Below are 27,127 nucleotides of genomic sequence, written 5' to 3'. Positions count from 1 at the left end.
AACTTTGATAGAAACAGAACAACCTCTGCGACAAACAAACTCACAATAACAAATACTTGAACACGTGTCGCTTTGCCTTCTGAGATAATACTGAGGGGGAAAAAATTAGGTCAAACAGTAAGTCTCTCTCGTTCTCTCTCTCTCTCTCTCTTCTTGTAAACAGCAATTTGAATGTGATTCTAAACAGCTGAGGAGGAGTGTAGGATCAAACGGCCTGGTGAGCTAGTCTTTTTTTCCACTGTTGAAGTACCTTGTTCTGAACGGAAACATGTGAGAAGAGAAGGCAGCGACACTGTAGTTCATATAATACAACACTGATAACAGAAACAAAAGCATCCCTTTTAGTTCATGCCACACTTCGTTTCAACAGCACTTTGCCGACCAAACATTCGACCAGGTGTGTGTGTGCGTGTGACTGTGTGCGCCTGCCTGCGTGTGTATGTGCACGTGAGCGTGCCTGTATGATGGTGCTAGTTCAACATTTGCTTGGGCTTTCCAGGCTAAAGCCTTGATAAGAATACTTCCACGTTGGAAAATAAAATCCCTATGGAAAATATGATGGTGGTGGTGACTATCAACAGAACAGTGTATCTGCTGCTATCCTATCGATTCTAACCTTCATGTCAGTGTTAGTGTGTTTTGCTGCACTGGAGTGAACTTTATATATATTCACAATTATTGTTGGCAGGTCTGTTGTATTCTGTCTGAGACATAACAGTGTTCAATTTACAGTCATAATGAGGACTCAGACAAAACATACACAATGCCATCAGGGAGATGTGGCTTAACATGGTGTGTCTTGATAAATTAGATCAGTTCAGATGTTATTTAACAGCTGTGCCTCGATGATGAGCTAAATTCATCCAAGTTCTAAGGCACATATCAGGGAGAAAGGGACCGCTTCAGAAGAAGCTTATATGACCATATATTTCTACTTCACTCACCTAGCCACTTCAAATAGTCCTTTATGTTCCCAGAGACACTCTGTCTGTACATTATTTACCACACAGGGTGTGTTGCTCTGCTTCCAAAAGGCACTTTGGCAAAAGTACAATACAAATTTCGGAGTATAAAAAAGCGAATAAGTTAACATTACAAAAGTGTCTCGTTGAGAACAGAATAATGCAGTTAAAGATGATCATATCAACACTTGTCTAATGCATGTACTGCAGGTTTTAAAAAATAAAATAAAAACACATTGACCGACACACAAAATAGGTTGTCTTAAGTTCTGTTGCATTTATACTGACTTAAACCAAACAGAACCAAAGAAGAGAGTACTTGTTACTTGTTTCGTTTTTTTTTTGACTGACTCTTCAGAGTGAGTTTTCAAAGGGAATGTTGGTGTTGCATAGAGAGTGGAAGGGAAGATAAGTTGGAGGCAGACGACTCTGGTGATAGGCGCTAGTACTTCTGCACCAGAGGCACTTTGACAGTCTTTACTTCTGATATATGAGAGGACTTCTGGATGATGCAGCTCGTCGTCCCTGATGCATTGCTGTCCTTTCCCTGCGCCAGGTTAGTCAAGGCCATGGCTGCGTTGATCTCTTTCCAGTACGTCTCGTCTTTGCCCCGTACCTTCTCCTTCAGAACGCCACCCCTGAACACAACACACAGAGAGACAACGAACGCAGAGTTTAGAGGAGAGGACACTAAATAACACCGAGAGAGAACACAGATTTATAGGAGGGAAAACCTTACACAGCATGCAGGAGAGAGACAGAGAACGCAGTCAGAAGAAGGAGAACATTGCACAGAGAGAGAGAGAGAGAGAGAGAGAGAGAGAGAGCAGAGAGAGAGAGTAGAGAAAGAACACAGAGTGTCTGTGTCTACCTGTATGCTGTCCCCGAACTGCATTTTCTCTCACAACACACACAGAGAACGTCACAGAGTTAGAAGATGGGAAACTACACACAATGCAGAAGAGAGCATGCAGAGTTGGATGAGAGAGAGGTGAACAATACACACACAGAGAAGAGAGGCAGAACAAAAGCAGAGTTGGAGGAGGGGGAGTTCTACAAGTAGTTAATAATCATAGAGAGAGAAAAAAAACATGCAGAAGGTATCTGTAAAATACACTCACTTGTCACATTTACTTGATCCATGATCCATGGTTTCTGGAATCACAACAGTAAAATATTAAGGATTTTCTTGAGGGCTGGTGAGGTGGTGAGGTGGTGTGTGTGTGTGTGTGTGTATGTGTGTGTGCGCTGCAGTAACATGTGTTTCTCTGTTTCCGCTCTTGATTCAGATGTCAAAACAAATAGTAGCCATGTAATAATGGACTAAAGAACTAAAAAGGCACTGTAACAATCATATTTTGACATGAATCACACCTGCACTTTCTGATATTTATGAATCCTAAACTGTATACACTAATACTTTCCTTTGAAAATAAATGAGACTGAGAATATATGATTGTGTTGGCAGAGAGAGAGAGCAGGAGAGAGAGAGAGAGAGAGAGAGAGAGAGAGAGAGAGAGAGAGAGAGAGAGAGAAATAGAGATACGTATCTTCATATGCTTTACCAACACACACATACTCAAATAGTAGCCGTTTATAGCTCATATGAAAAACATTAGTCAGGAATAAAACAATGAAGTCAGTCAATCGGTCTGTTCACAACCAAGCCTGTGTTCTCACTGTGGGATTACCAGACAGACCTTAAGGTAGAAGGACTGTTATGATGGTGTGTGTGATTCTGTGTGTGTGTGTTTGTGTGCATGCTTGCGTCCGTGCATGTGTGAGCGTATGTGTGTGAGTGTATGTCTGCATGTGTGTGTGCTTGTGTGTGTTGGGTAATGGTGGCACAGTCGCAGCAGGCCTCATGTACTCTCACTAGCTGCCAAGCTGTAGAGAGCTTCGAGAGGGGGTAGGAAGTAGGGTGGGAGGGTGGGGTGGTGGTGTGAGGGGGCAGTGTTTGGGTCCAGGGCTAGCCTCTGCCTAGCGGCGAGTTCTAGCCAGTGATGATGATGACACTGGCTTGGGACCCTCCAAGCCCATTAAAAGAGACCAGAGCATCTGGATTTCCTGCTCATGAAGCCTTCAGGCAAACACTTTGAATTAACAAAACACATGGCGAAGGCCAATGAGCTGCTTTTAAGGAGGGAGGGTGTGAGGGGAGAGAGATGAAACTAAAAGGGAACCCGTGAGTGTCTGTGCTAAAGTTAACACTACCGCAAAGCTTCAGGTCTGTCAGATTTGCTGTGGAGTATTGTGCCTTTCTCTGAAGAATTTGTACAGTAATACCCAGCATTCTTTGCTTAGATAATCAGCTGTCCTGTGTTTGAGTTGAGCATTGAGTCTAGACCAGGCGACTGATTTGGGTGAGGCTCTATCTCTCTTTCTTTTTCTTCCATTTTCTCTCTCTCTCTCTCTCTCTCTCTCTCTCTCTCTCTCTCTCTCTCTCTCTCCTCTCTCTCCCCCCCTCTTTCTCTCTCATGTGGACGCCAGCTGCTTTCATTTACGATGATTGGCCTCCCAGATCGCCCCATAGACTCAAAGACACGGAGGAGAGACAGATGCTCGCCTCGCACCGCATTTCCCCTTAAAGAAAATGTTTGACAAGCAAACACTTGTACCGCCAACACCGCAAGTCATTTTGATCGTTTTGTTACACTAATGAAAATCCCCATCGCACATTTGCACTGGAATTTGTTCCCACACTTCTACGTAGCAGGGACGGAGGGTCGGGTGGGGACAGAGTTGTTAGTTACAGTCATTTCTCCTACACAACTGTGGAGCTGGAAAACCATGTCCTCACTTCCTCCTGCAAGGGTCCCAGAACCCCTCCGACACCGGAGAATGGACAGACGGATTTCACCACTGCGCACCGCCGCCTTTCACCTCACCCGTTCATTTTTCCAAAGACCTAAATCCGGAGTCCAGACCGGGAATACAGACTCCTGCAGGGCCAAACAGCAAAACACCTAATCATTCCAAACGCCTTTCTCTCCTCGCTGGCTGCTTGTTTTCCCGAAAACGTTCACATGTGCCGTGACCCGCGTTGACCTGCAAAACCCCAGGCTGATACGAGGCTGATTATGACATTTCCTGTTGTTTCCTGTTCCTCTCAGTAATAGTTTAACTCCACAGAGAGAGATGGTCTTTAGGGGGATAATGTCAACTCACCTTGTTTGAGATTCTAAGAGAGAGAGAGGAAAAAGTTGTGAGGCGATTACAAAGAGAACAAACTGCAGCTTGGGTTTCAACTCTTTAGAACATTCCTGAATACTCGTCTGGCCACATCTCTCTCTCCTTCTTTTCCTTTTTCTTTTGGTTCTTATCTCTCGCTTCATCCCTTGAGTCTCTCCCCTCTCTTTTGCTCTCTCTTACACTCTTTCCTTCTCTCTTTATCAGTCTCACCAGTTCTCTCTCTCTCTCTCTCTCTCTGTCACTCTTCCTCTGACTGGAGTGACGTACAGTAACACACTGTGTTTAAGGTGCTTCAGATTGACCGTTCACAGGCAGTCCAGCCAAAACAAATGCAATTATGTTTCTCCCTTTGCTTTCGCGAGGAAAAACTATATCTGTTATATGTCAAGAACAAGCATTTCTTCCACATTTCTTCCACAGGCCATTTAAAAAACCTTGAAATTAGTACAATGTGTTTTCTTCTTCACCCTCCTTTCCCTTTCCAGCTTTGCTCTCTGACTTCTGATTGAATTGACCTAATTTTTTACTTTATCTCTACAATATTAGGTGAAAACCCTTCTACTTTGTTAGACTGCTGTAATACTTCACAGGAATTTGCAGGGGTCTACTCATACATTAGTAATCAGTGGAAATGACAAATGACCCAATGGAATACGATCATTTTATGGTAAGAAAAGTGGAGGTGCCAAAACATGTTTGCTTCCCCTATTTTGATAGTGGGGGAGCAAGCACTCCGTTTTCTCTATGGCTCAGGTGCCAAAGGTTTAGTCTATTCCAGCATATTTCAAGGACATGTATCTCTATCTAGTCTCCCTGACTAATACCAGTACTAGAGACAGGATTGGGACTGATTTGAAATATGCTCCATTCATTCATTCTGTATAATCGCAGCTATGTAATTACATCCCAATTACATTGTTTTAATGTGCTGTAAGTTGTTATGTTCCTACATGGATATATTAGCACAATGTTTACTATGGTGTCAGGAAGGGTATGGATTGGTTGCTAATGACAACAAGCCATACAGCAATACCCTACAAGGGATTATGGCATTGCTACAAGACACCTTTTTGCCAATTGTGCGTCTCCCCACGGACCTCCCGGTTGCGGCCGGTTACGACAGAGCCCAGGCGCGAACCCAGAGTCTCTGGTGGCACAGCTGGCGCTGCAGTACAGCTCCCTTAACCACTGCGCCACCCAGAAGGCCTGTCAAATACTTTTCTATCGGATCAATTGCAACAGGCAAGCTCAATCAAGCACAGATTAAAAATAGACATTTTAAGTATTAATTGGACCCAGATCTGGTCTGCAGAACTCTCTCTGAGGCTGAAAAGGGTTCCAGTCCAGTGTGTTTCAGAGCAGGGCAGCCAGTGTCCAGATGCCATTGAATCCCCTCAAAGTCCCATAAAAGCCTTGTTTGTGTGACGCCTCCTGCAGGTTAGGAGCAGAGCAGAGTGGAGCAGAGGGTGGGGCCACAAGCGTGGTTTACCCAGAATCCCCGACTCAGACCCAGGCCAGAGCCCAGCAGGGCCACCGCCTCCGGGAAGGGAACGACGGATGGAGAGCTGAGCTGGAAATGGATCATCTCAAGCTAAAACTCAATTTCCAACTTCCTTTGCCTAAAACATCTAAAACTCAGATTTTTTTTAAAACAATGACCGTGCCAAACAAACTATAAATTGTCAATAAACCATAGCAGGTCCTTTTATTATTTTTCTGTTCTTTTGGGGGGTTTTCTCCTTCTTTGCTACTGAACTGAAAGTCAAGCAGTTAACTATGCTGTTGCCTTTCTGTTATACTGACAGCAGGATTTCATAGACCTTTTTTTAAAGATCGGCGAGGGGAAAGAAGTTTGATGGCTTCTGGCGTGGAGGTGAAAGTCCAAAAATATTTGTTCACTTAACATCACTGCGGGTAATAGAGGAGAGTGAATACAGCGGAAAATGTAGAAACAAAACATTGGAGCAAAAACAATCAACAACAAACTGACAAATGAGAGTGGGAATAAATTCCACCTGCTTAGAGAGGATGGGTATGCTTTATCACAACCAGCTGGTGCTGTTGTTAGCGACACACAACAATAAACACACCACACCAGCCTCTGGTGCACAAACCAAACCAAAGGCTGCGCTAGATTAGTGATCAGTGAGCTCAGCCTATTACCCGCGCAGCTCCTGAAAGCCAGACAAAAGAGAATATATATACATCACAGATGGGGACGGACGCAATCACAGACACCCCACTGATAGACCAGAGGTCAACCGACCAATGGAGAGCTGGACAGCACTGTGATCATCCAATCATGCGTCTCCGCTAACTGGAGAAGGTCAATCAGTATGTTATGACTCAGGAGTTACAGTATTAGATTCTGTCTCAAATAGCACCTTATTCCCTACATAGTGCACTACTTTTGACCAAAGCCCTTATGGGCCATGGTGAAAAGCAGTGCACTATATATGAAATAGGGTGCTATTTAAGAAGCATCCTAAGAGATGAGTAATCCTGAGTGCTGTCATCTCTAACAGAGAGGAAGCCGTTCAGTCTGCAACCAAGCTTTCAACACAACTTACTGGAAAAGAGACATTATGGGCCAAGTTAACTCTGTTCACTTCAAAAACAAAAACAACAACGGGCCATACTGGCGAACATTAGAAAATGTATTTCTCTGTCTCAAAATTCAATTAAAATCACTGATAAAGGGGTTAGGGCTCTATTTCATCTGTATCGCTGAAGCGCTACAGATTACGCGATAGGAATTTTAAAGATAATTTCCCATTGAGCCGACATATGCAGCATTTACAGTGAATCACAGGAGGTTTGTGGCACCTTAATTGGGGAGAACGGGCTCGTGGTAATGACTGGAGTGGAATTGGTGGAATGGTGTAAAATACATCAAACACTTGGTTTACAGGTGTTTGATGCCATTACATTGGCTCCTTTCCGGCCATTATTATGAGCCTCTCTCCCCTCAGCAGCCTCCTGTGCAGTGAATGCATGTTTTATAGTGATTGGGGTATACATGGGGGGGCAGTATCTACAGTGCATTCGGAAAGTATTCAGACCTCTTGGCTTTTCCCACATTTTGTTACGTTACAGCTTTATTCTAAAATTGATGAACTCGTTTTTTCCCCACATCAATCTACACACAATGACAAAGCAATGACAATGACAAAGCAAAAAACGTTTTTTATAAATGTTTGCAAATGTATAAAAAAAAAAATCACAAATATCACATTTACATAAGTATTCAGACCCTTAATTCAGTACTTTGTTGAGTCTCGAGTCTTCTTGGGCATGACGCTACAAGCTTGGCACACCCGTATTTGGGGAGTTTCTCCTATTCTTCTCTGCAGATCCACTCAAGCTCTGTTAGGTTGGATGTGGAGCGTCGCTGCACATCTACTTTCAGGTCTCTTCAGAGCTGTTTGATCGTGTACAACACCGGGCTCTGGCTGGGCCACTCAAGGACATTCAGAGACTTGTCCTGAAGCAACTCCTCCGTTGCCTTGGCTGTGTGCTTAGGGTCATTTTCCTGTTGGAAGGTGAACCTTCACCTCAGTCTGAGGTCCTGAGCACTCTGGGGCAGGTTTTCATCAAGGAGCTCTCTGTACTTTACTCCGTTTATCTTTCCCTCAATCCTGACTAGTCTCCCAGTCCCTGCCACTGAAAAATATCCCCACAGCATGATGCTGCCACCTCCATGGTTCACAGTAGGGATGGTGCCTCCAAATGTGAAGCTTGGCATTCAGGCCAAAGAGTTTAATCTTCATTTCATCAAACCAGAGAATCTTGTTTCTCATGGTCTGAGAGTCCTTCAGGTGCCTTTTGGCAAATTCCAAGAGGGCTGTCATGTGCCTTTACTGAGAAGTGTCTTCCGTCTGGCCACTTTACCATAAAGGCCTGTCAGAGTGACCATCGGATTCTTGGTCACCTCCCTGACCAAGGCCCCTCTCCCCCGATTGCTCAGTTTGGCCGGGTGGCCAGCTCCAGGAAGTGTCTTGGTGGTTCCAAACTTCTTCCATTTACGAATGATGGAGGCCACTGTGTTCTTGTGGACCTACTATACAGCAAAAATGTTTTGGTACCCTTCCCCTCGACCCAATCCTATCTCAGAGCTCTACAGTAATTCCTTCAACCTCATGGCTTGGTTTTTGATCTGACATGCACTGTCAACTGTGGGACCTTATATAGACAGGTGTGTGCTTTTCCAAATCATGTCCAATCAATTGAATTTATCATAGGTGGAGTCCAATCAAGTTGTAGAAACATCTCAAAGATCTCATTGGAAACAGGATGCACCTGGGCTCGATATCAAGTCTCAAACCGAAGGGTCTGAATACTTATGTAAATGATCATTATGATGCATCGTGTGTAGATTGATGAGGAAATGTTCTTATTTAGAATGACGCTGTAACATAACAAAATGTGGAAAAGGTCAAGGTGTCACGAACCTTGCCGAAGATGGTGCCTCTTCCTGTTCGGGCGGTGCTCGGCGGTCGTCGCCGCCGGCCTATTAGCTACCATCGATTCCCTTTCCGTTTGTTTTGGGTTATTGGGTAATTGGGTACACCTGTTTTGTATTTGGGTTTGTTTGTAGGGTATTTAAGGGCACTAGGCCCGCTGGGTATTTGTGCAGGCTTGTTTGTGTTACTCTGTGTTTGATGGTGTGAGTTATTCGTGTATTTATTCTCCGGACTATTTTGTCCTGTTGTTTGGACTGGCAACTTATATACGCCCTGTGTGTTGGCATGACTGTTTTGTTGCGCTGGGGAATAAATTTGAAAGAAAGACTGAACCCTGCTCTCTGCGCCTGATTCCACCCACCACTCCTAGTTGATCGTAACACAAGGGGTCGGAATACTTTCCGAATGCACTGTATGAAGATATTTGAATGGGGAATGGGGAAACATTTTCATGGTGGGAAATTCATCAACAAATATGAGGATACAAAAGACCTACAAAGAACATTTGTTCATGAAGCCAAAGATTCGCCTCTTCCTCCCTGTGAAATGCGTACTTAACAGGCCAACAGCACATTATGATCATCAAATCAACTAGATCACATGCATTTGACTGACTTGTCACATACTGTAACTCTCAAGGTAGAGCGCCTAGCCCCTCACATCAGATAATAATTTATGAAGTACTTTATTCAGTCATGATTGTTGAAAAATACATTAAAAACCCTATATGGACCCTATATTTATTCTCAAATAAACAAACCAAGGAGAGAAAAGAGTGAGGCAGAGAGACATATTGTAAATAGACTGTCACTAGTGACATGATGAAGAGCTTGGTTTTGTCCTCTTATTTTTGCGGTGGTTTTAAATGATCTGCACTTTTTCATAATGTCAAGGGGTGTCTGTGAATGAAGTTAGGGATGCCTTGGCACTTCTCTTGCCCCAGGACTGCCAACCCATCCCTGGGCCCTCCCTCCACCCTCCACCCTCTCTCTTGGGCAGCCACTCCGAGGCTGGGGCTCCATGGGCCCTCACTGGCACATTACTAGCCGTCCAGGGGCCAAAGCCAAAATATAAGCCAGTCACACTCACACATAGAGACACAAAGACAGAGAATTTATGGAAAATGTGCTTTCACTGCTTCCCTGCCTTGCTTACAATGACATGGCTTCGAGTTCATAACTTTTAAATTGAAAAAAGAAGTTCACAAAACCAGTGAGTGAGTAAACGCAAAATAGGCATAAAAAGATATGGTATTCTATTACATTGCCAATTTGCATGAACTTTTATATTCCTGTCAAGTACAGTACGTGAATCCAAACTAGCAGGCGATATTACAGAGTATTAGCATTCAAACCAGTCCAGAACGTTTCACCTTTCTAGGGATGCGTACCAAAAGGCACCCTATTCTCTACATAGTGCACTATAGGGAATAGGTTGCCATTTGGGATGGACACTAGGTTTCAGGTTTTCAGTCTGTAAATCTATCATGGCTTTGACTTGGTTGAGCGCTGCAGCACGTTGCTGAGTTGGATAATCCTCTAGTAAGTCGTAACTTTGCAGCCACAGAGGAGCCATTGTACTGGGAGTAATAGGTTGCATCCCAAATGACACCCTATTTCCTTTGTAGTGCACTATTTTTGACCAGGGCTCTAGTCAAAAGTAGGTAACCATATATGGAATAGGGTGCAATTTGGGACACAACACAGATTCAGGTCAGCAGTCACTGTATTCCTGCTAGAAATATTACATTATTGTTCTCTTTCTGGTAAGAACCCCATATATTACTGTAGCTAGTAATGACCTAGTAATAGTAATAACATCCAGGCTATGTTATAATAGATATTAACAATCCCAGATGCATAAAATATTAACCATGCACACTATATATAACTTTTAAAATGGCTTAGTCTTTCCTTTTTCCTATTCCTGCCACTTCTTCTACTACGTGGAGGCAGATGACACGGACCATGACATTCCCAGAACACAATGCATCAGTCAGTGATAGGGGGAAAAGATAACAATCCCCCCAAAAATTCATAATTTGTTTTTGGAGATGAAAACATAACAGTGTTTGGTGTGTTTAAACATGGCTGAGTTTCAGAGAGTCTGTATGTTATGTTTACGAGTGGCAGCAAACACTAGCTAATCAGAGTGACAGCCAAATGAGTGGGCTGGAGGAGAGCAATTCCTTGTTAATTAACTAAGGCTCATCTCTTTTTGTGTGTGTGTGTGTGTGAGAGAGAGAGAGAGAGAGAGAGAGAGAGAGAGAGAGAGAGAGAGAGAGAGAGAGAGAGAGAGAGAGAGAGAGAGAGAGAGAGAGAGAGAGAGAGAGAGAGAGAGAGAGAGAGAGAGAGAGAGAGAGAGAGAGAGAGACGTCGACCACCACCGCACATCAACATCCCTGAGGAAGATCTGAACCTCAGCAGAGATCAGCGTGACAGGGATTCCTACATGTCTGTTTGCTGCAGATGGTTGGCACGGAAACGGTCATCACGACAGCGAGCTCTGCTCCTCCTGCGGTTAGAGATTAAGGAGAGTTGGACACAAGCTCCAATCGGAGCCTTGTCTGAAATCTGTGGATCAGTACGTGCATACTTCAAACACTGACCTAAAGACCAGAGAGGTGTATGGTTCACTGGGGAAGTATTAATATGGTAACGATATCACCCGATGACGTAGACCGAATGGTCGAAGTGAGATTCAGAAAAGGCCCCATTCTTAAACTATTCAACAGATACTTTATCACGATCCTCTGTTTGAATGAACAGGTACAGACACAAAAAAAACACGCTGCTCTGAATCTGAACCAGAGCTAAAAGCTATTTCTGCTCCCAGCCTTTCTCAACAAACCCTGGTCCTCTGAGACAAATGGAAGTTGTTTGCAGTACACAAAATGCACTAAAGAAATGATGTACACCAAACTCTTTTGTAAACACAATTTGCTCGGGATTTTTAAGTGTTTTCTTGGACAAAAAAATCTGAAGTTGGAAGTTCCAACTTGGAACCCATATGATATGTTTGTGCTGCAGTCGTAACATCATATTTCACAATTCCCTGTGTGTGTGTGTGTGTGTGTGTGTGTGTGTGTGTGTGTGTGTGTGTGTGTGTGTGTGTGTGTGTGTGTGTGTGTGTGTGTGTGTGTGTGTGTGTGTGTGTGTGTGTGTGTGTGTGTGTGTGTGTGTGTGTGTGTGTGTGTGTGTGTGTGTGTGTGTGTGTGTGTGTGTGTGTGTGTGTGTGTGTGTGTGTGCGTGCGTGTGTGTGTGAGGGCCTTGACTCACTCCTGGTCACAGCTTCTACTCTCTCATTAAGCCATTCTCTCCCTTCACAGCCATCCCATGGGAACACTGTTGTGGGCAATTGTTTTAGACATGAGGCTGTTTGTTTTATTTTTATGAAACCAATTTGTGATTCTGGACGCTACTCAAACTTTGACGCTGACGACTAGCTTTTGATCAATGCCTCTGTCATTAATCTCCCACTTCTGACATCTATGTTAGGAGTTTCACTATAAACAGGGCCTGGGCCTATGTTTGTCACACTTAATTTCTCTATGAAACCGATTGTTCTGAATGAACTAGGCTTGTTCTGTACTACTCCGTTTCCGTTCTATTCGCATCACGCCCAATTTCTGTCTGGTAGGTGGTGGACAACATTTATCTTATAAATATAAAACCAGCCCAACCGAACTCAGCCCTCCTTTTCTTTCCATGTACCTATCCACTCACTAGCACACTTCGTACTCTGTACCACAAAATCAAGCCAAGATCAAGTTTGAATCAAGCCAGGATCCCACTTCTGTTTGCCACCATAAGCAGTTACCCACCACACCCAAAAAGACACAATGGGGTTGCAATACATTAGATATTCTACTCTACTCCACTCTATTCCACTCTCCGCTTTTGTGGGAAATACCTGATTTACTTCACATCCTAATCATTATGAATGTTTTACTATCGATGGCTTTTGTCGTTCTGTTGAAAAGTCTTCATTCTACCAGACACATGGACACACACACTCACTCATTCCAGCCTTTCAACAAAATATACTGGCGAAGAGAAAGAGAGGACGGCTGGTGTACGCCACGCTCTCTCTGTCTTTTACTAATCACAGCCGCAACGCTCACTTTCTTCTCCCGACAGCCCCCTCCACTCTCTGAGAAATATCTGGCCCCCCTCTAAAAGTCAAGATCTTTCTCACAGACACACACAAACATGCAGGAACGTGCACACACACAGACACCACACACACTGGACTTTAGTGAGTCTTGGCTGCCGGGTTGTTCTCTTGGAACAGCCTCTGTCCTGCTCCATCCCTCCATCCTCTCCCCCCTTCTCCCTCTCCTCCTTTATTATTATGAAAGGGTGGAAAGAGGAATCTGTGGCCAGTCCTCCCGTCCCTGCCTGGCTAGTTGGATTCCTAAGATGAGCCACTGCAAGAGGAATCCGCATCCATCAATGTCACAAAGGCTGTGTTTACACATGCAAACTAATTCTGATCTTTTGCCCAATTATTGGCAAAAGAGATGATCTGATTGGTCAAAAGACCAATTAGTGGTAAAAAAAATAAATCTGAATTGGGCTGTCTGTGTAAACGCAGCCACAGAGGCTTATTGTCATCATACAGAGCCAGTAAAGTATTGTCCTCTCAGCTCCCTGTGGCCGCCTAACAACTAGCTTCACTAAATTACACATCACTCAACGAACGCTACTGTCTGAGACGTTTCTCTTTTCTAAAATCAGACATTTTCCACTTTCCACCCATTCAACGGAATTGTACTGCTGCTTTATAAATCAGGACAGTACTCAGTTTCTTTCATAAACGTCCTGAGAGTAGTAGGTTGCGTTTACACAGGCAGCCCAATTATGATCTTTTTCAACTTATTGGTCAGATCAGATCAGCTCTTTCTACAATAGTTGGGCAAAATATCAGAATTGGGCTGCCAGTGTCAACGCAGCCATGGAGGAGTCATTGATCATGGGGATACATATCCAGCTGCATATAGTATTCTGTAGCTTATTAGACTAGACGAAAAGGAGACCAGCTCCACTGATAATGATGACTGTGTTCAAGACGTTGCCTTTTTCTTTCCACCTGTATGGGACGGCAGGCTGACACTCTCGCTATGTCATCGCTCCAAGGCACCTACCGAGTCAGCCTGGCAGCTACGAGGCTACTAAACATTTCCATTCAGGTAGATAGGATTTTTAAGTGCTTTTTAAACAGCTTTTTAGACTACAATTCTCTAGGATTCAATAACCGTCTAGCACTTGCTGTGACCTAATTCAACAGACCCTTATGAGTCTCAGAGGCCCTGTCAAACACTACTGTTTTCATTGAACATATTTCAGACTCAACGATGTGTTAAATGTTGCCTCCCTGCATTCGTAAAAAGTCACTTTGAGACCAATGTATTTTACAAATAATTTTACAGGTGCTCTTCAATCATAACGTGATGGTTGTCCCTGAATGTCAGTCAACGAATGGCCCTGTCTGTCTGAGAAAATGGCTGAATGGAAAAAGAGTGTGTTCTTCTCGAAATTACTGAGACGTTTTGGGCCTATGGAATATCGCAAACACATCAACCACATTTATCACTATTTAGTAGAAATAGAAACCATGCTGTCATGGTACTAAACTACAGACAATAATAGATTTTAAATGAAATTACACAATTAGGGAAATAGACAATAATTGATCATTTTCTTCTTCTTGATTGATCTACTTATCCAATCTCAACAGAACCTATAAAATATTTTTGGGGAAACTTGGCTGAACAAACCAACTGTTTAGTACATTTTTAAAAAGAGCACCATTAACTTAATATGAAATTCTAGCAAAAGAAATCACAAATTAAGGGCGCTATTCAATCCACTAAAGCAGGAACGTTGCCTTTAAATTTCAAAAATGCTATAAAGCTGAACTTCTGCGATGTGGATTGAATAAAGCCCTAAGTCATGTATTGATGATATATCAGTTGTGCTTACTTATACAGTACATTACACTACGCAGAACAGAACCTGAGAAAATGTACCACTGTCAAACCTCTGAGAAACCTCTGCCAAAGATCTTTCCCCTTTCGCAGAAATGAAGATAATTATTTGGCGTGTAATGATCTATATCATATCGGACGGGGCAAAATCTGGTAGTGAGCAAGAAGAAAAACATTCAGTGAGATTCCTGCCATTTAATATGCCATTAAAGGGTAATTTGGCATGAAACCACTGGCATGTGCATTAGACTTCTACTGTTCCTTGTTTTCAATGAAATTCCCAACAGGATATTTCAGAGATATGTTTTCTTTACGTCAAGCAAAAAAAAGGCTTTTGGTTTTCCCACTGAGTGCAGGGACAGAGAAAGCTTTCATCCCAAATGGCACCCTGTTTCCTATGTAGTGCACTACTTTGACCAGAGCCCATAGGGAAAAGGATGTAAGGAATAGCGTGCCATTTGGACGCATAGAGTAAATCTACACTCACCATCTCCTGCCACGTCTGACTGCTCTCTGAAGTCAGAGATAACACCCACGGCAGACATCCACCAATTGTCCCATTAATGGACATTTAACCAATGGGTTCTGATCAGCGGGCACGACACATTTGGCTTAAGCGAATCAGAAGTGAGGCAAAGGTAGGGGCTCATAACGAATGTGCCAGTGCCAAGAACTCTGAGAGTTCTGAGAGCTCAGTCTCTCAATCTCCTACAGCCCCTCAATCTCCTACAGCCCAGGCAGGCAGGCACGCACGAACACACTCACCCACACACACATGCACACGCTCAGACACACACACACCTCCAGTCCAGGAAGCTCAGCTCAAGCCTGAAATTTCAGACACTCTATAATTGTCAAAAGGCTCAGGAATTATTTCACTACTAAAATATCTGGAATGTTAAGTCAGGAGAAAAAAACTCCAGAGGAAATGATGCAAATTGGAGCTTAACCATTCTCTCTCTATCTCTCTAATTCTTTCTTTCTTTATTACTCTCGCTCTCTCTAACGCTCCTTCTCTCTCCCTCTAACTCTCTCCCTTCCTCTATTTCACTCTCTCTTACTCTGTCTGAGCCTCTCACTCTTTCCCGCTCTCTCTCTGACAACAAGATCAGATGTAGAATCATAGAATTAAACTTTAATTTAATTTGTTTTCTTTTTTGCTGAGTTTTGATGATGAGGGGCTAGCAGGTGTTCATGTGAACTTTCTTGTGAGCCCAAGCCTCAGATAACTTTCCGTGCATCGGGATTCAAGCTCCCTTCTTTTCTCGCATGTAACCGTTCCCAATAATGCCTGGCTGGCCAGCCCAGAAACCCAAGAGAGAGAAGTCACAGCCAAGACATTAGAATTACCATGGAGATAAAATAGTTACTTTCTATTAAAACATTATGTGGGCCAGGTAAATAATTCCTTATATATTTTTCTTATTAAATCGAGTCCTGTGCTGAAGCCTAAGCTAAGCCTCTCCCTCTCTCCCTCTCTCTCCCTCTCTCTCTTTTGCTCTCTCTCTCTCTCTCTCTCTCTCTCTCTCTCTCTCTCTTTTGCTCTCTCTGTCTCTCTCTCTTTTGCTCTCTCTCTCTCTCTTTCTCTCTTTTGCTCTCTCTGTCTCTCTCTCTCTCTTTCTCTCTTTTGCTCTCTGTCTCTCTTTACCTTTGTCTCTACCTTTTTCTCTCTCTCACTCTCTCTCTCACTTCCTCTCTTTCTCCGTCTCTCTCTCTCTCTATCCATCTCTCTGTCCCTCTTTCTTTCTCTCTCTCTCGCTCTCTGTATTTCTCTCTGTCTGTGTCTGGCTGGTGACTGCCGTGCTCAGCAGGTGTCTCAGTGAGAGAAATAGAGTTTTTCGGGTCAGGGAGTTTTAAGGATTTGATGGAGGATTGTAACAGTCGTGATCGCTGGAGAGATTCATTGGACTGCCTCCCCTATCCGGTTAAACATCACTTCAAATTCAAATCAAATTGTATTTGTCACATGCGCCGAATACATGCGCCGTGAAATGCTTACTTACAAGCCCTTAACCAACAATGCAGTTTTAAGAAAATAAAGTTAAGAAAATATTTACTAAATAAACTAAAGTTTAAAAAATCGTCCGGGTGGCCATTTGATTAATTGTTCAGCAGTCTTATGGTTTGGGGTAGAAGCTGTTAAGGAGCCTTTCGGACCTAGACTTGGCGCTCCGTTACAGCTTGCCGTGCGGTAGCAGAGAGAACAGTCTATGACTGGAGTCTTTGACATTTTTGGGGCCTTTCTCTGACACCGACCTGAAAGGCTTGGCCCCAGAGATCTACACATTTAGCCATATGATCAAGTTTGAATCAAAATTGGATAATATCCCTCACCCTACCCCATCCCAATCTCACTCTTCCACCTCAATCTGAATTCCATATAGGCACTTTTTAATAAACAGAGTCCCAGTTGTTCTAGAACTGAAGAGGAACTGTCAGAACTTCATGCAGCACTAGTAGGTCTGATTGGTAACAGCACCTGGAACCTGTGGGTGAAACATCATGAAACCATGAAGCCTTTATAAGACACAGCACATACAGCCGTTCTGATATCCAAGGCCAGCCCACAGGCACTAAAACCAGGGGTTAAGGGACACTGCACTGTGTGAAATTCATATGCCAAGTGGAAAACTCACATGCACACTCTTTGTTTCATGTGCCTCGCTCAAATATATCCATTTTTTTGTATTACTTTAGCTTTGGTTTTTGTTTTATTTGCACTGAGCCCCTGCTCCGCCTTGGGGAAAGCTGCACGCTCACAGACGCTGGCTCACACACGCTGGCACACACACACACACACACACACACACACACACACACACACACACACACACACACACACACACACACACACACACACACACACACACACACACACACACACACACACACACACACACACACACACACACACACACACACACACACATACACACACACACACAAGTTTCCCTCCCATGTCTGCCCTGTTCTCTCTCTTTCAGTAAGGCATCATGGCAGGATCAAAGACATGCTAAACAGTAGTCAGAATGTGAGTAAGTTACACATGTTCTTATTGTGTCTCTAGTGTTAAACCGTAAACCCCAGACCTAAGACAGGGCGAGACCAGGGTCTCTCTGTTGGTATGAACGGAACACACAGAGAGATTTATATTACACTTGGCCAGGTCCCAAATGGAAAAAGTAGTGCGTTAAATTGGGAATATGATGCCATTTGGGACACAGATTTAATCTAATAATAGACTAATTTAAGGCTCCGGCCAGGCTATCCTTTCCTATAGGTACCTAGGAGGTCCATTTCAGTAGCCACAAGTATCATATTAACTTTCACACATCTGAAATGAAAGGAGAGTGTGAGAACAGGGAGTACAGAGAACCAGAACCAGAACCAGGCTGTTGAAACTGGACAACAGGGAGTGGAACAGCAGTGGAACATCATCACAGCGCCCAAGAACGCCTTCCTCACAACGAATGGGCCAGATGGGGCTGAGGGCCGGGAATTAAAACAAAATGTGCAGATGGGGACAGAAAGAGAAAAAAGAGAAGAGAGAAGCAGCAGGCGGCTAAATCTTGAGGAAAGAATGTGAGAAGGAATGTAAGGACTCTTACCAGCTCGATAAACAAAGTTTGCCTCGGTTTCTGAGGATGACGGGGAGAGGAGATCATCGTCGTACTCATTGGAGCTGAAGGATCCTGAGTGGTTCCTCTTCCTGGCATCCATGACGGCGTTGGCTACCATCACGTGTCGCAGCGAATCGTTGAGGTAACGGTGGAGCAAGCTACTCTTGTACTTGGGAGGCGGAGTCACATAGTCCTCGGCCAATGAGGCAGCGGCGGCAGCCCGGAGCCCCACCCCCATCATGGCTGCGCCCTCTTTCTTGATGACGCTCTGGTACATGGGCTTGCTAAACTCAACGCCACTCGTCTGCATCCGCTGAGTGTTGTCCCCATCTACAACACCAGGGGGTGCCACCAGGAAGGAAACAGACAAAGTAGAGAGAGAAAGAAAGAAAGATCTGACATTTAGTTCCTCTGTCTGTATGCCCTCCAGTTTGCAGGACTTCAAACAACTACAGTAAAGAAAGACCTCAGCTATCAGCTTAAGACCAAGGCATTACCAAACCATAACGGTTGGTAGCCCATTTCCTCTCTATAAAAAGCACATTGCTGTTACTCTTTGCAGAAATAAATCCTTTCCAGGGAGCTCTTTGCGGCTGAGATTGAATTAAAATATTGGCCCCATCTGATGAAAGAAAATACAGAGGATAAAACACGTTGCTGAAAAACAGTAACCCTCTCGGGATGAGGGAAATCAAGAGAGCTCCACTCTAGATAGTGTCAGTGCCAAGACTGTAATTGGGTAATTTCGGCAGGTCTGAGTTTTGATTCAGTTTGGGCCAAATTATAATTATAGCTTTTACATATCAGAACCACATGGACAAATTTGCTTTCCTTCCCCCTGCTTTCTGAAGTAGATATTTGAGGCGTATATCGAGGCATACATTGCACATCCGAGAGTGAGGTTGAAATCGTCAGGTGACATGTAAAACAATCTAGCCAAAGGTTCCTTTTTTAAGCCTTTGACATTGCTCTTTCATGCCTTTCCTCAAGTCGGACATAAACCTGAGCTACATGTGACCTTTAGCCTCCCCCGGTCTGACCCCTGACCTCTTCCTGTTGAGGCATTGCCACGGCAACCTCGCCGACACTGAGGTGAAATATCTAACAGAGACCTTGACAGTTAGACTGAATAGATACAGGGTCATTGGGATCATGGTCTACTCGGTCTCATAACTAACTCTCTATAAGATCACAGTGGGGGATCTGATAGAGTGGCTTGGCCAGCAGTATATGGATCATGGCAGGGAGAAGAGCTGATAAAAAGTTCAGAACTGTATTATAACAAGAGAAGTAAGTCTCTGGGCACTGGAGAACACCATGCAAAGTGAAGACTGTGCAAACTATAGACATTCCACCCTGCCCACATTTGTGTGCCTCTCCTCCTCAACAAACCTAATTAGGGATTAAGAGACTGAGTGACACCACAGTATAGGGCACGGGTGTTTTTCTGTGTCACCCGGAAAGAGCTGAGAGAGAGAGAGAGAAAGAGAGAAATACACAGCTGACAGAGCCTCTCATTTCCAATTGCAGGCTGGGATCTGAAGGGGAATCTAGTCCTCAGCCCTGCTAGCCCAGTAGGGTGTCTTAATGACAGTGTGTCACAGCCTCTGAACCTCTTCTGTCTACCAGGACATACAGGGTGCGTCCCACATAGAACCCCATTCCCTATATAGTGCACTACTTTTGACCAGAGCCCGTAGGGTTTTTTTTGTCAAAAGTAGTGCACTATATAGGGAGTAGGTTGCCATTTAGGACACAACCACAGACAGGCCATTTATAACACCAGCACATGGCCATGCATAAATGGATCCTTACTTTGGAGCTGGAGCTGTCGGATACGAGGCATATGGGAGGAGGAAGATGCTTGTGTTTGGCTGACCTCATTTTCTGAGCTAGAGATATGATTTGAAGGATTCGATGAATGATGTTATGAGGTGTTATGAGCTGATACTTTGGCAGTGATGGGTGGTTACCTTTTGAAACATGTAATGTATGAGGTGTAATGTGATAGATTGGCCCTGGCAGTGAGGGTTATCTTTATTAGATTAGACATATGATGCTATATATAATATGATGGGTTGGCAGTGAGGGAAGGGTTGGGGCTTACCTTCTGAGCAGGTGTCATCGCTGCTGACACTCAGCCTCTCTGCGTTGCCTTGGACGTATTTGTTGTAGAGTTTGATGCGCAGGGCCCAGCTCAGGTCTGGCTGTCTCACTGTGTTCTTCAGCCTCCTTCTAGCGTTGGCAAACCAGTTAGAGACCTGAGAGACGGGGAGGGGGGGTGAGAGAGAGGGAGAGAGAGAAAAAAGAGAGAGAGAGAGAGAGAGAGAGAGAGAGAGAGAGAGAGAGAGAGAGAGAGAGAGAGAGAGAGAGAGAGAGAGAGAGAGAGAGAGAGAGAGAGAGAGAGAGAGAGAGAGAGAGAGAGAGAGAGGGCAGAGAAAGAAAGACAGAGAGCAAGGTACAAGGAGAGTCAGAGAGAGAGAAGAAAATGGGGAGAAATGGGAAGATAAGTAAAGAAAAAGAAAATAGAAATCAATATTATTGTTTGGATCCAAAACACCCCCACATCCATGACATTACACAGACTATCCTTTAGGGAAACGTCTGTTGTGCCTCCCTCCATCCGGCCTGCCTTACCCTGGGCATGAGAGAGACGGAGAGAGAGTCAGGTTGCCGTATGGCGGACCCTGATACCAATAACACCGCTGAACCAGAGTCGCCGAGACATCCCAGACACACTGAGGAAATGGGTCGGAGCAGCGATAAAACACTGTAGCATTCATCTAGTCTAGTCATCTATCGTCCTCTAGTCTATATCAAAGGCTTTCAAAATCCCATTCACAAAGGTTTAACACCCCCAAATGCTTGACAGGACCAGCGAATGTAACGTTACATTAACTTATTTCCAACCCAATGTACCCAGTCCTATGTGCTTATTCTGGATTCCAACACTCTCCTTCTAATATTTGTTTTTTTCAAGCACCCGTCTTCTCTAATGCAATGAAATGATACCCAACCCTGCCTTCTCCATTTCACAAGAACCAGAGCCCATCAGATGTTATACTAGAATATTTGTTCATGCTCAATAGACTTCAAGCAACTTATGAAAGGGTATATTAGAGTACTTATTTTTGGACCTTTCCTGTGTTTCAGTATCACGTTTCTCATTAACGAAGAGAGTCCCACGTCCCTTTGTCTCTAGCTGAGGGCATGTTACACTAGGGGCCTTAGCTGAGATGTCTACATGTGGCTTGGAGAAGGCTGAGAAAGACAGAGAGCACTTAGAGGTCTGAGGCAATTTGCTTATCAGCCTGTAGGAAAATATGTTATTAAGACTGAGACTGCGAGAGGATGGATGGGTGTCACGCCTGGTCTACATCCAAAATAGCACCCTATTCTCCTATATAGTGCACTACTACTAACGAAGGCCCATAGGGCTCTGGTCAAAAGTAGTGCACTATGTAGGGAATAGGATGCCATTTGGGACTCACACCTGATCACAATGACGGGTTACCACCACAGATATCAAACACAGTGTGATGATAATACACAGTGTTATGACACCACAGGGTTCATCACCTTGTTTCACAGACAGACAGACAGACAGACAGACAGACAGACAGACAGACAGACAGACAGACAGACAGACAGACAGACAGACAGACAGACAGACAGACAGACAGACAGACAGACAGACAGACAGACAGACAGACAGACAGACAGACAGACAGACAGACAGACAGACAGACAGACAGACAGACAGACAGACAGACAGACAGACAGACAGACACAACATTAACATAACATGGCATTGCACCCCCGTATAGGGTGTGTGTGGGCCTGAGTGTGTGTGTTCCATGTAAAGCATTCTTCTCCCCAAAACAAACAGCTTCATTAGGACCCAAAGGAAAAACAGATGAGGCGACCGAAGCAGGAACGGGGAAATAGCCGTGAAAGCCTTAGATCCCTCCCTCCCTCTATCATTTATGACCTTGTGTTGTGTGCAGATGACACAGCAACATGCAGATGTAGGATCTTAATTTGATCACTCTTTGTTGCTGAGGAAATTTAATTTTGTAGTGTATTCAAAGTTTTAAAATGTTTCTTAATTTCACTTTAAAATGTCAGACTTGATTTGCCCTTATGAAAAATGCATCAACCCCTACAAATAATGTCCATGAATTATAATCCACGTAATAATTTGCATTTCCTGTTGCTGCAGGATTATTTTACCATTATAGTAAACTGTCTCAAAATAAGATCCTAGGTCTGTACAAGCCCCATGTCAGACAGAACATACCATAGGGAGGAGCTCAGTTGTTGCGTTCTGTTGCTGCTCTCCCTATCTCACATTCTGGCTCTTTCTATTTCTATTTCTCTCTCTCTCTCTCTCTCTCTCTCTCTCTCTCTCTCTCTCTCTCTCTCTCTCTCTCTCTCTCTCTCTCTCTCTCTCTCTGGTGTTTGTCACTTTATGATGGAAACATAGTAATCTACAGGAACGCTATGCTCTATGACTCACAACACTAAAAGGTCACATAAGTGCAAACTGCCTATTTGCAAAGACAAGTAGGCTATAACGAGGCTATATTTTCAAACAAGTATAAACAAGCTTTAACAGGAGATATGAACAAGGAAAATATTGTTCATAATGAAAACCATAAGGTTAAATAAAGATGGATTATTCATAGAGACAATCGGAATGCCATGATTTTAATATAGACCATTTCTGTGACAAATGAAAATGTAGGCTACACTAGAATTCATTGTTATTTGGCCTTTTCACTATGATAATTACTACTATATATTTATCCATATACTGTTCTATTTTCATTTCAATACAATATCATATCAACAACAATCAAATTACGTTGTGGTTAAACTGCTGTTCCAATTGAACTGTCCTGAAATCTTGAAATATTTCAAACAAGAGAAAAACCCACCTGGACCAACGTCATTTGAGAGCCAAGGGCTAGCAGGATTTTCTCCGTTTTAGTCGGGTACGGATTGTCCCTGTGTTTGTAGAGCCACTGCTTCAGGGGCCGCGCCATGTCCTGAAGGGCCTGACGCTTGTGCCGCACCTTCCCGCTGTTCTGACGGCCCCTGCACAAGGGAGAGAGCGCGAGAGAGAGAGCAACAAGTGCGTCAGTCACTGCTCTAGAGAAAATAGGCCTAAATAATTGAATTGAGGCCCTTGTCAATAAACATTTTCGTTATGAAACAAATTTATCAAGAAAAATCTATATATTATTGACGTTTAATTTATGCGGAATAGTGGCACATACTTTTCTGATTTTGTTTTCATAACGGAGTTGTCAAGGTCGCAGACTGTAGGCCTATAAGAAATTGACATGATGAAACAATAGTGAATTTATAGAAAATATTAAAACATTGCTGTTAAGATTTTTTTTTGTAACACGGGGAAATTATTTTTGCTATTTCTCTTCGGAGGCTACAACGTATTTTCCCTTTATAGAAGTTGTTGGCAAAAACTTGATCAGTGATGCACAACTTTTACACTCAAGAGTAGACTAATTCGGTAATATTGTAACGACCCTGGGTTTATACTCGCGGATATCAATTACATTTAGCCTAGGGTTTAATTCACTGTGCATACATTAATTATACCTGAGGTAGGCTATATTAGTTCTAATATAGGCCAAAATACCATTTGGCTAATCAATTAAAGATAGTCTCTCATTAAAACGTATTTGGAAAAACAACGATAAAGGAATAGGCTATAATTACCAACATATCAATTTCATATAATTAGACCTACATCTTAATGCATTTTTGGGTGGGGAAAAACAAGTGACGTGATCTTAGATTGAATTCCTGGATGAGTGGTACTTTATAGATAGTAGAGAGAATATTGTTGTTTATTTACACACGCCCTAAAGTAGATATTCCGTCCATGTTGTAGTCTTACTTCATGAAGAAAGGCTATCCAGAGTCATAACACGTTAAATGGCCGTTGGAGAGTGTGTCATTTTTTCACCAAAGTGTGCTATATTTAAGCTGGCTCAGGGAAGCGTTTTATTGGTTGTCTGTTTTCTTTGCGGTGCTTCTCCTCCCGCAAAGCACGAAAACGTCGCAATTAAAAATAAAAAAAAAGCATTCCATTTTACACCCATGGTAGCATCTAGACGTGTCTCAAGTATGGCTACGTTTTGCGTGGTGCTGTCTGTGTAAGTGCTATCTTTCAACCAAGTGCAAAATAAGCTACTTCCAAATCGAGCAATAGCCTACGTATTTTGGTAACGAAACATTCTCAGACGTTGATAATTAAAGGGACTCCAAATGGGAGAAATGTTTTCTTGATACATCTCATCTGCTGCCTGTGATTTTTAAACCTGTAGATGTCACTATGGCCCTGCGATATTCCTGCGTTATCTTCTGTCTCCGAAGCTCCGTTGCAGATGTTAACATATTTTCTACTAACTTCAAGTCTGCCTGAAATTCATGTTCTACAAATACTTCCCTTCTAATGTAGATATGTATGTTAAAGGACATTTTACTCCCCTGTAGTGAATTTTGGCGACACACACCTCGTATCTAAATTAATATTCTTCATTAGTAATGATATTCCTCGCGAAGCGGCACCTCACCGCATTGTGTTATCTATCCCTCCGTCTCTCAGACGTAGCTCAATAACTCCGGCTCTGACGGAGACCGTCCGTGTGTAGGACGTTTGCTTAAATTGACTAGTGATTCACCCAACATCACGTTTGATTCGATGCTGGTGCCTATCCAAAAATAGAAGGGACTACTGTACTTGTCTGTAAATACATTGCGTCTTGAGTGTAAACAGCCCATGACTGGAGTCAATCAGAGGAATTGTGACTCTCTGAGTACTGATTAGATGAAAATAACGCATGACATTAATCCCTTTTTTACTCTCGCTCTCCCTCCCAAATAAAAATGCCATGATTGACTACACCACACATTGAGTTGAAGGGCACATTCATATATTGGAAACAGGCGAAAAGTGTTTTATACACGCTACTGAACACAGGTGGCCTAGATATTAATCTGTATATTATCTGTGAATATCAACACTAAAATACAAACCAGGTTGTAATAGTAAATAGTCATTTCCTGCAATTTCCCTAAAACGATGAGATTATATTGCATTGATGGGAAAATGAAATATGCATGTACAACCTAATGTGGTTCATATTTTGCTAAGATGTGCTGTGATTTCATTTTAGATAACCTTTTGTCTGAATGTATCATTTAAATGACTGTTTAGAACATATCCAAAACAGTATTAGATAACATTGCTTTCGAAAAGCCTACCTCTTGCATTATAAATACGTAATTGCACATCAAGCACACTTGGTTACCTGGGGTCACCATCATAAAAAAAACACGAATCTGCACAATTCAAACTTGCACCATCGACTTCTTACACCTTTCACACAATGTGTATCAAATCCTTATTCAGTTGCGCCACCAGAAAGGTTCCGTTACCCAAATATGACTTTACAATGCAAACCGAAGTGCATTCATTAAAACATCTAAACACTGTTGCAAGTTTTGTCGTCTGCTTTGTTAATGAGAAGTTTGAATGAGTGACATACCTCCTGTGTCTGATGCCGTTGTCTTTGATAACTTGATGATTGCTTGATAGCAGGTCTGGATGAAGGTCCGGATGCTGTCCATCTATTACCTCTAAATAATTGATGCTGCTCCTCTCGACCTCCTTCGCCTTCTCATCGAAGAGGACCTGGTTACTCAATTTGTTAAACACAATAGTATTCATCTTTGGTTCGGTATTCCTCTGTTATCTCTGCTTCGTAAAATTATATTTCTCAAATATTGTTGCACTTCACTTCTTATTGAAGCTGCTGCCCCAGTGTCCCGGTGAGTCCCCTGTGAAGCAAGTGGAATATTGATTCAAAATTCATGCAGCTGGGGTTATCAGATTCAGATTGTTATCATTTACTAAAGTTGGATATATGGTTTTGAATCTATGGATAATATGATGATGCGCAAAAAATCAAAGTGCATTATATTGTATCCTAATTCATGGTAGATCCATTTACGCAATAAGCGAAAGCCTGAATGAAACCACAGAGACAGTAGTGTTCTTGACTATACTCAAAGACCATCCATCTCAATAAAACACATCCCTCTGCACTGCTGTGCGGTGCCATGAATCCATTAAGCATTCATGTGAGCGATATTTTCATATTTTACTCACTAAAATATATTCACTAGGCTACAAAATGACTAAAATGTCAAAACAACCTCACCATACATACAGAGAATGTCAATACATTGAGAAAAAATACGGTCCATCAGATGTGCTAAATGGGTCCACAGCCGCACGGGCTCATTCGTAATGTCATTCCATCGCCTTTCCCCCCTTGATTTTAGAGATACAATGCATTCCACTCCACCACATGTTGCCATGAAATCTCTCTCTATCGTCGTCAGACATTTCAGAGGTGCATTTGAGCTGACACACAAAATAGTTCAGCTATACATTTTGTTTGATTTTAAACCGTCAAGGTTTATGATTTACAGTTAGAGTAGCCTACTGTCATACCGATAAATATTTCTGGCTTAACATGAGCATGACTCCAGTCACGGGAGGGATATACCGTGCCATCACCATGGAACAATGTTGCCAGATATATCCCATTCCGGGGATAAGGTAACGCGCTTTCAAGTTGAGGTAGACGTTTTTCCATTGTAGTCACACATAAGAAACCCCATCAGACGGTGTCTCGTTCTCAGTTACCTGTACCGCAGCCCGCCTGCGTCTTGTGTAGTGTGAAGTAATCCTGCTTCCAGTTGTCCATTCCCTGCTCACATGTTCCCGTTCTAAGTTCCTTAGCTGAAACCACACGAACCGCGGTCGCCTCTCTGCTTTATTCAGTGGCCTCCGATTCTCAG

The 27,127-nt window shown here is 43.1% G+C and overlaps 1 protein-coding gene across 3 annotated transcripts; it reads right to left on the bottom strand.

The window, feature by feature from the left end:
* Nucleotides 1-226: 226 nt before the first annotated feature.
* On the bottom strand, nucleotides 227-27,127 carry LOC118374898 (homeobox protein Mohawk). 3 transcript variants are annotated; one of them, XM_052506924.1, is made up of 8 exons: nucleotides 26,973-27,127; nucleotides 25,807-26,098; nucleotides 23,509-23,559; nucleotides 23,167-23,326; nucleotides 20,334-20,487; nucleotides 18,215-18,556; nucleotides 2,084-2,117; nucleotides 227-1,600 (listed from the first exon to the last, which is right to left on the bottom strand). In XM_052506924.1, exons 2-8 carry the CDS (start codon nucleotides 25,986-25,988, stop codon nucleotides 1,405-1,407), a joined length of 1,119 nt encoding a protein of 372 aa, XP_052362884.1. In that variant the 5' UTR covers nucleotides 25,989-26,098; nucleotides 26,973-27,127; the 3' UTR covers nucleotides 227-1,404. The 3 variants fall into 3 exon arrangements, with proteins under 3 accessions (XP_052362884.1, XP_052362887.1, XP_052362890.1); XM_052506927.1 differs by lacking the exon at nucleotides 26,973-27,127 and adding an exon at nucleotides 26,778-26,962; XM_052506930.1 differs by lacking the exon at nucleotides 23,509-23,559.

The sequence above is a fragment of the Oncorhynchus keta genome, chromosome 4, assembly GCF_023373465.1.
Source record: "Oncorhynchus keta strain PuntledgeMale-10-30-2019 chromosome 4, Oket_V2, whole genome shotgun sequence".
Taxonomy (NCBI): domain Eukaryota; kingdom Metazoa; phylum Chordata; class Actinopteri; order Salmoniformes; family Salmonidae; genus Oncorhynchus; species Oncorhynchus keta.
Note: the sequence above shows the minus strand (reverse complement) of the source record. Positions and strands in the feature narration are given on the sequence as shown.

Bases quoted from the DNA above. Each gene is read 5' to 3' on its own strand.
- LOC118374898 (XM_052506924.1), bottom strand. From the start codon at position 25,988: ATGAATACTATTGTGTTTAACAAATTGAGTAACCAGGTCCTCTTCGAT. The intron at 18,557-20,333 runs GTAAGCCCCAAC...CTGGTGTTGTAG, and splicing joins CGATGACACCTGCTCAGAAG to ATGGGGACAACACTCAGCGG. The intron at 1,601-2,083 runs GTGAGTGTATTT...TGTTGTGTTCAG, and splicing joins GGATCAAGTAAATGTGACAA to GGGTGGCGTTCTGAAGGAGA.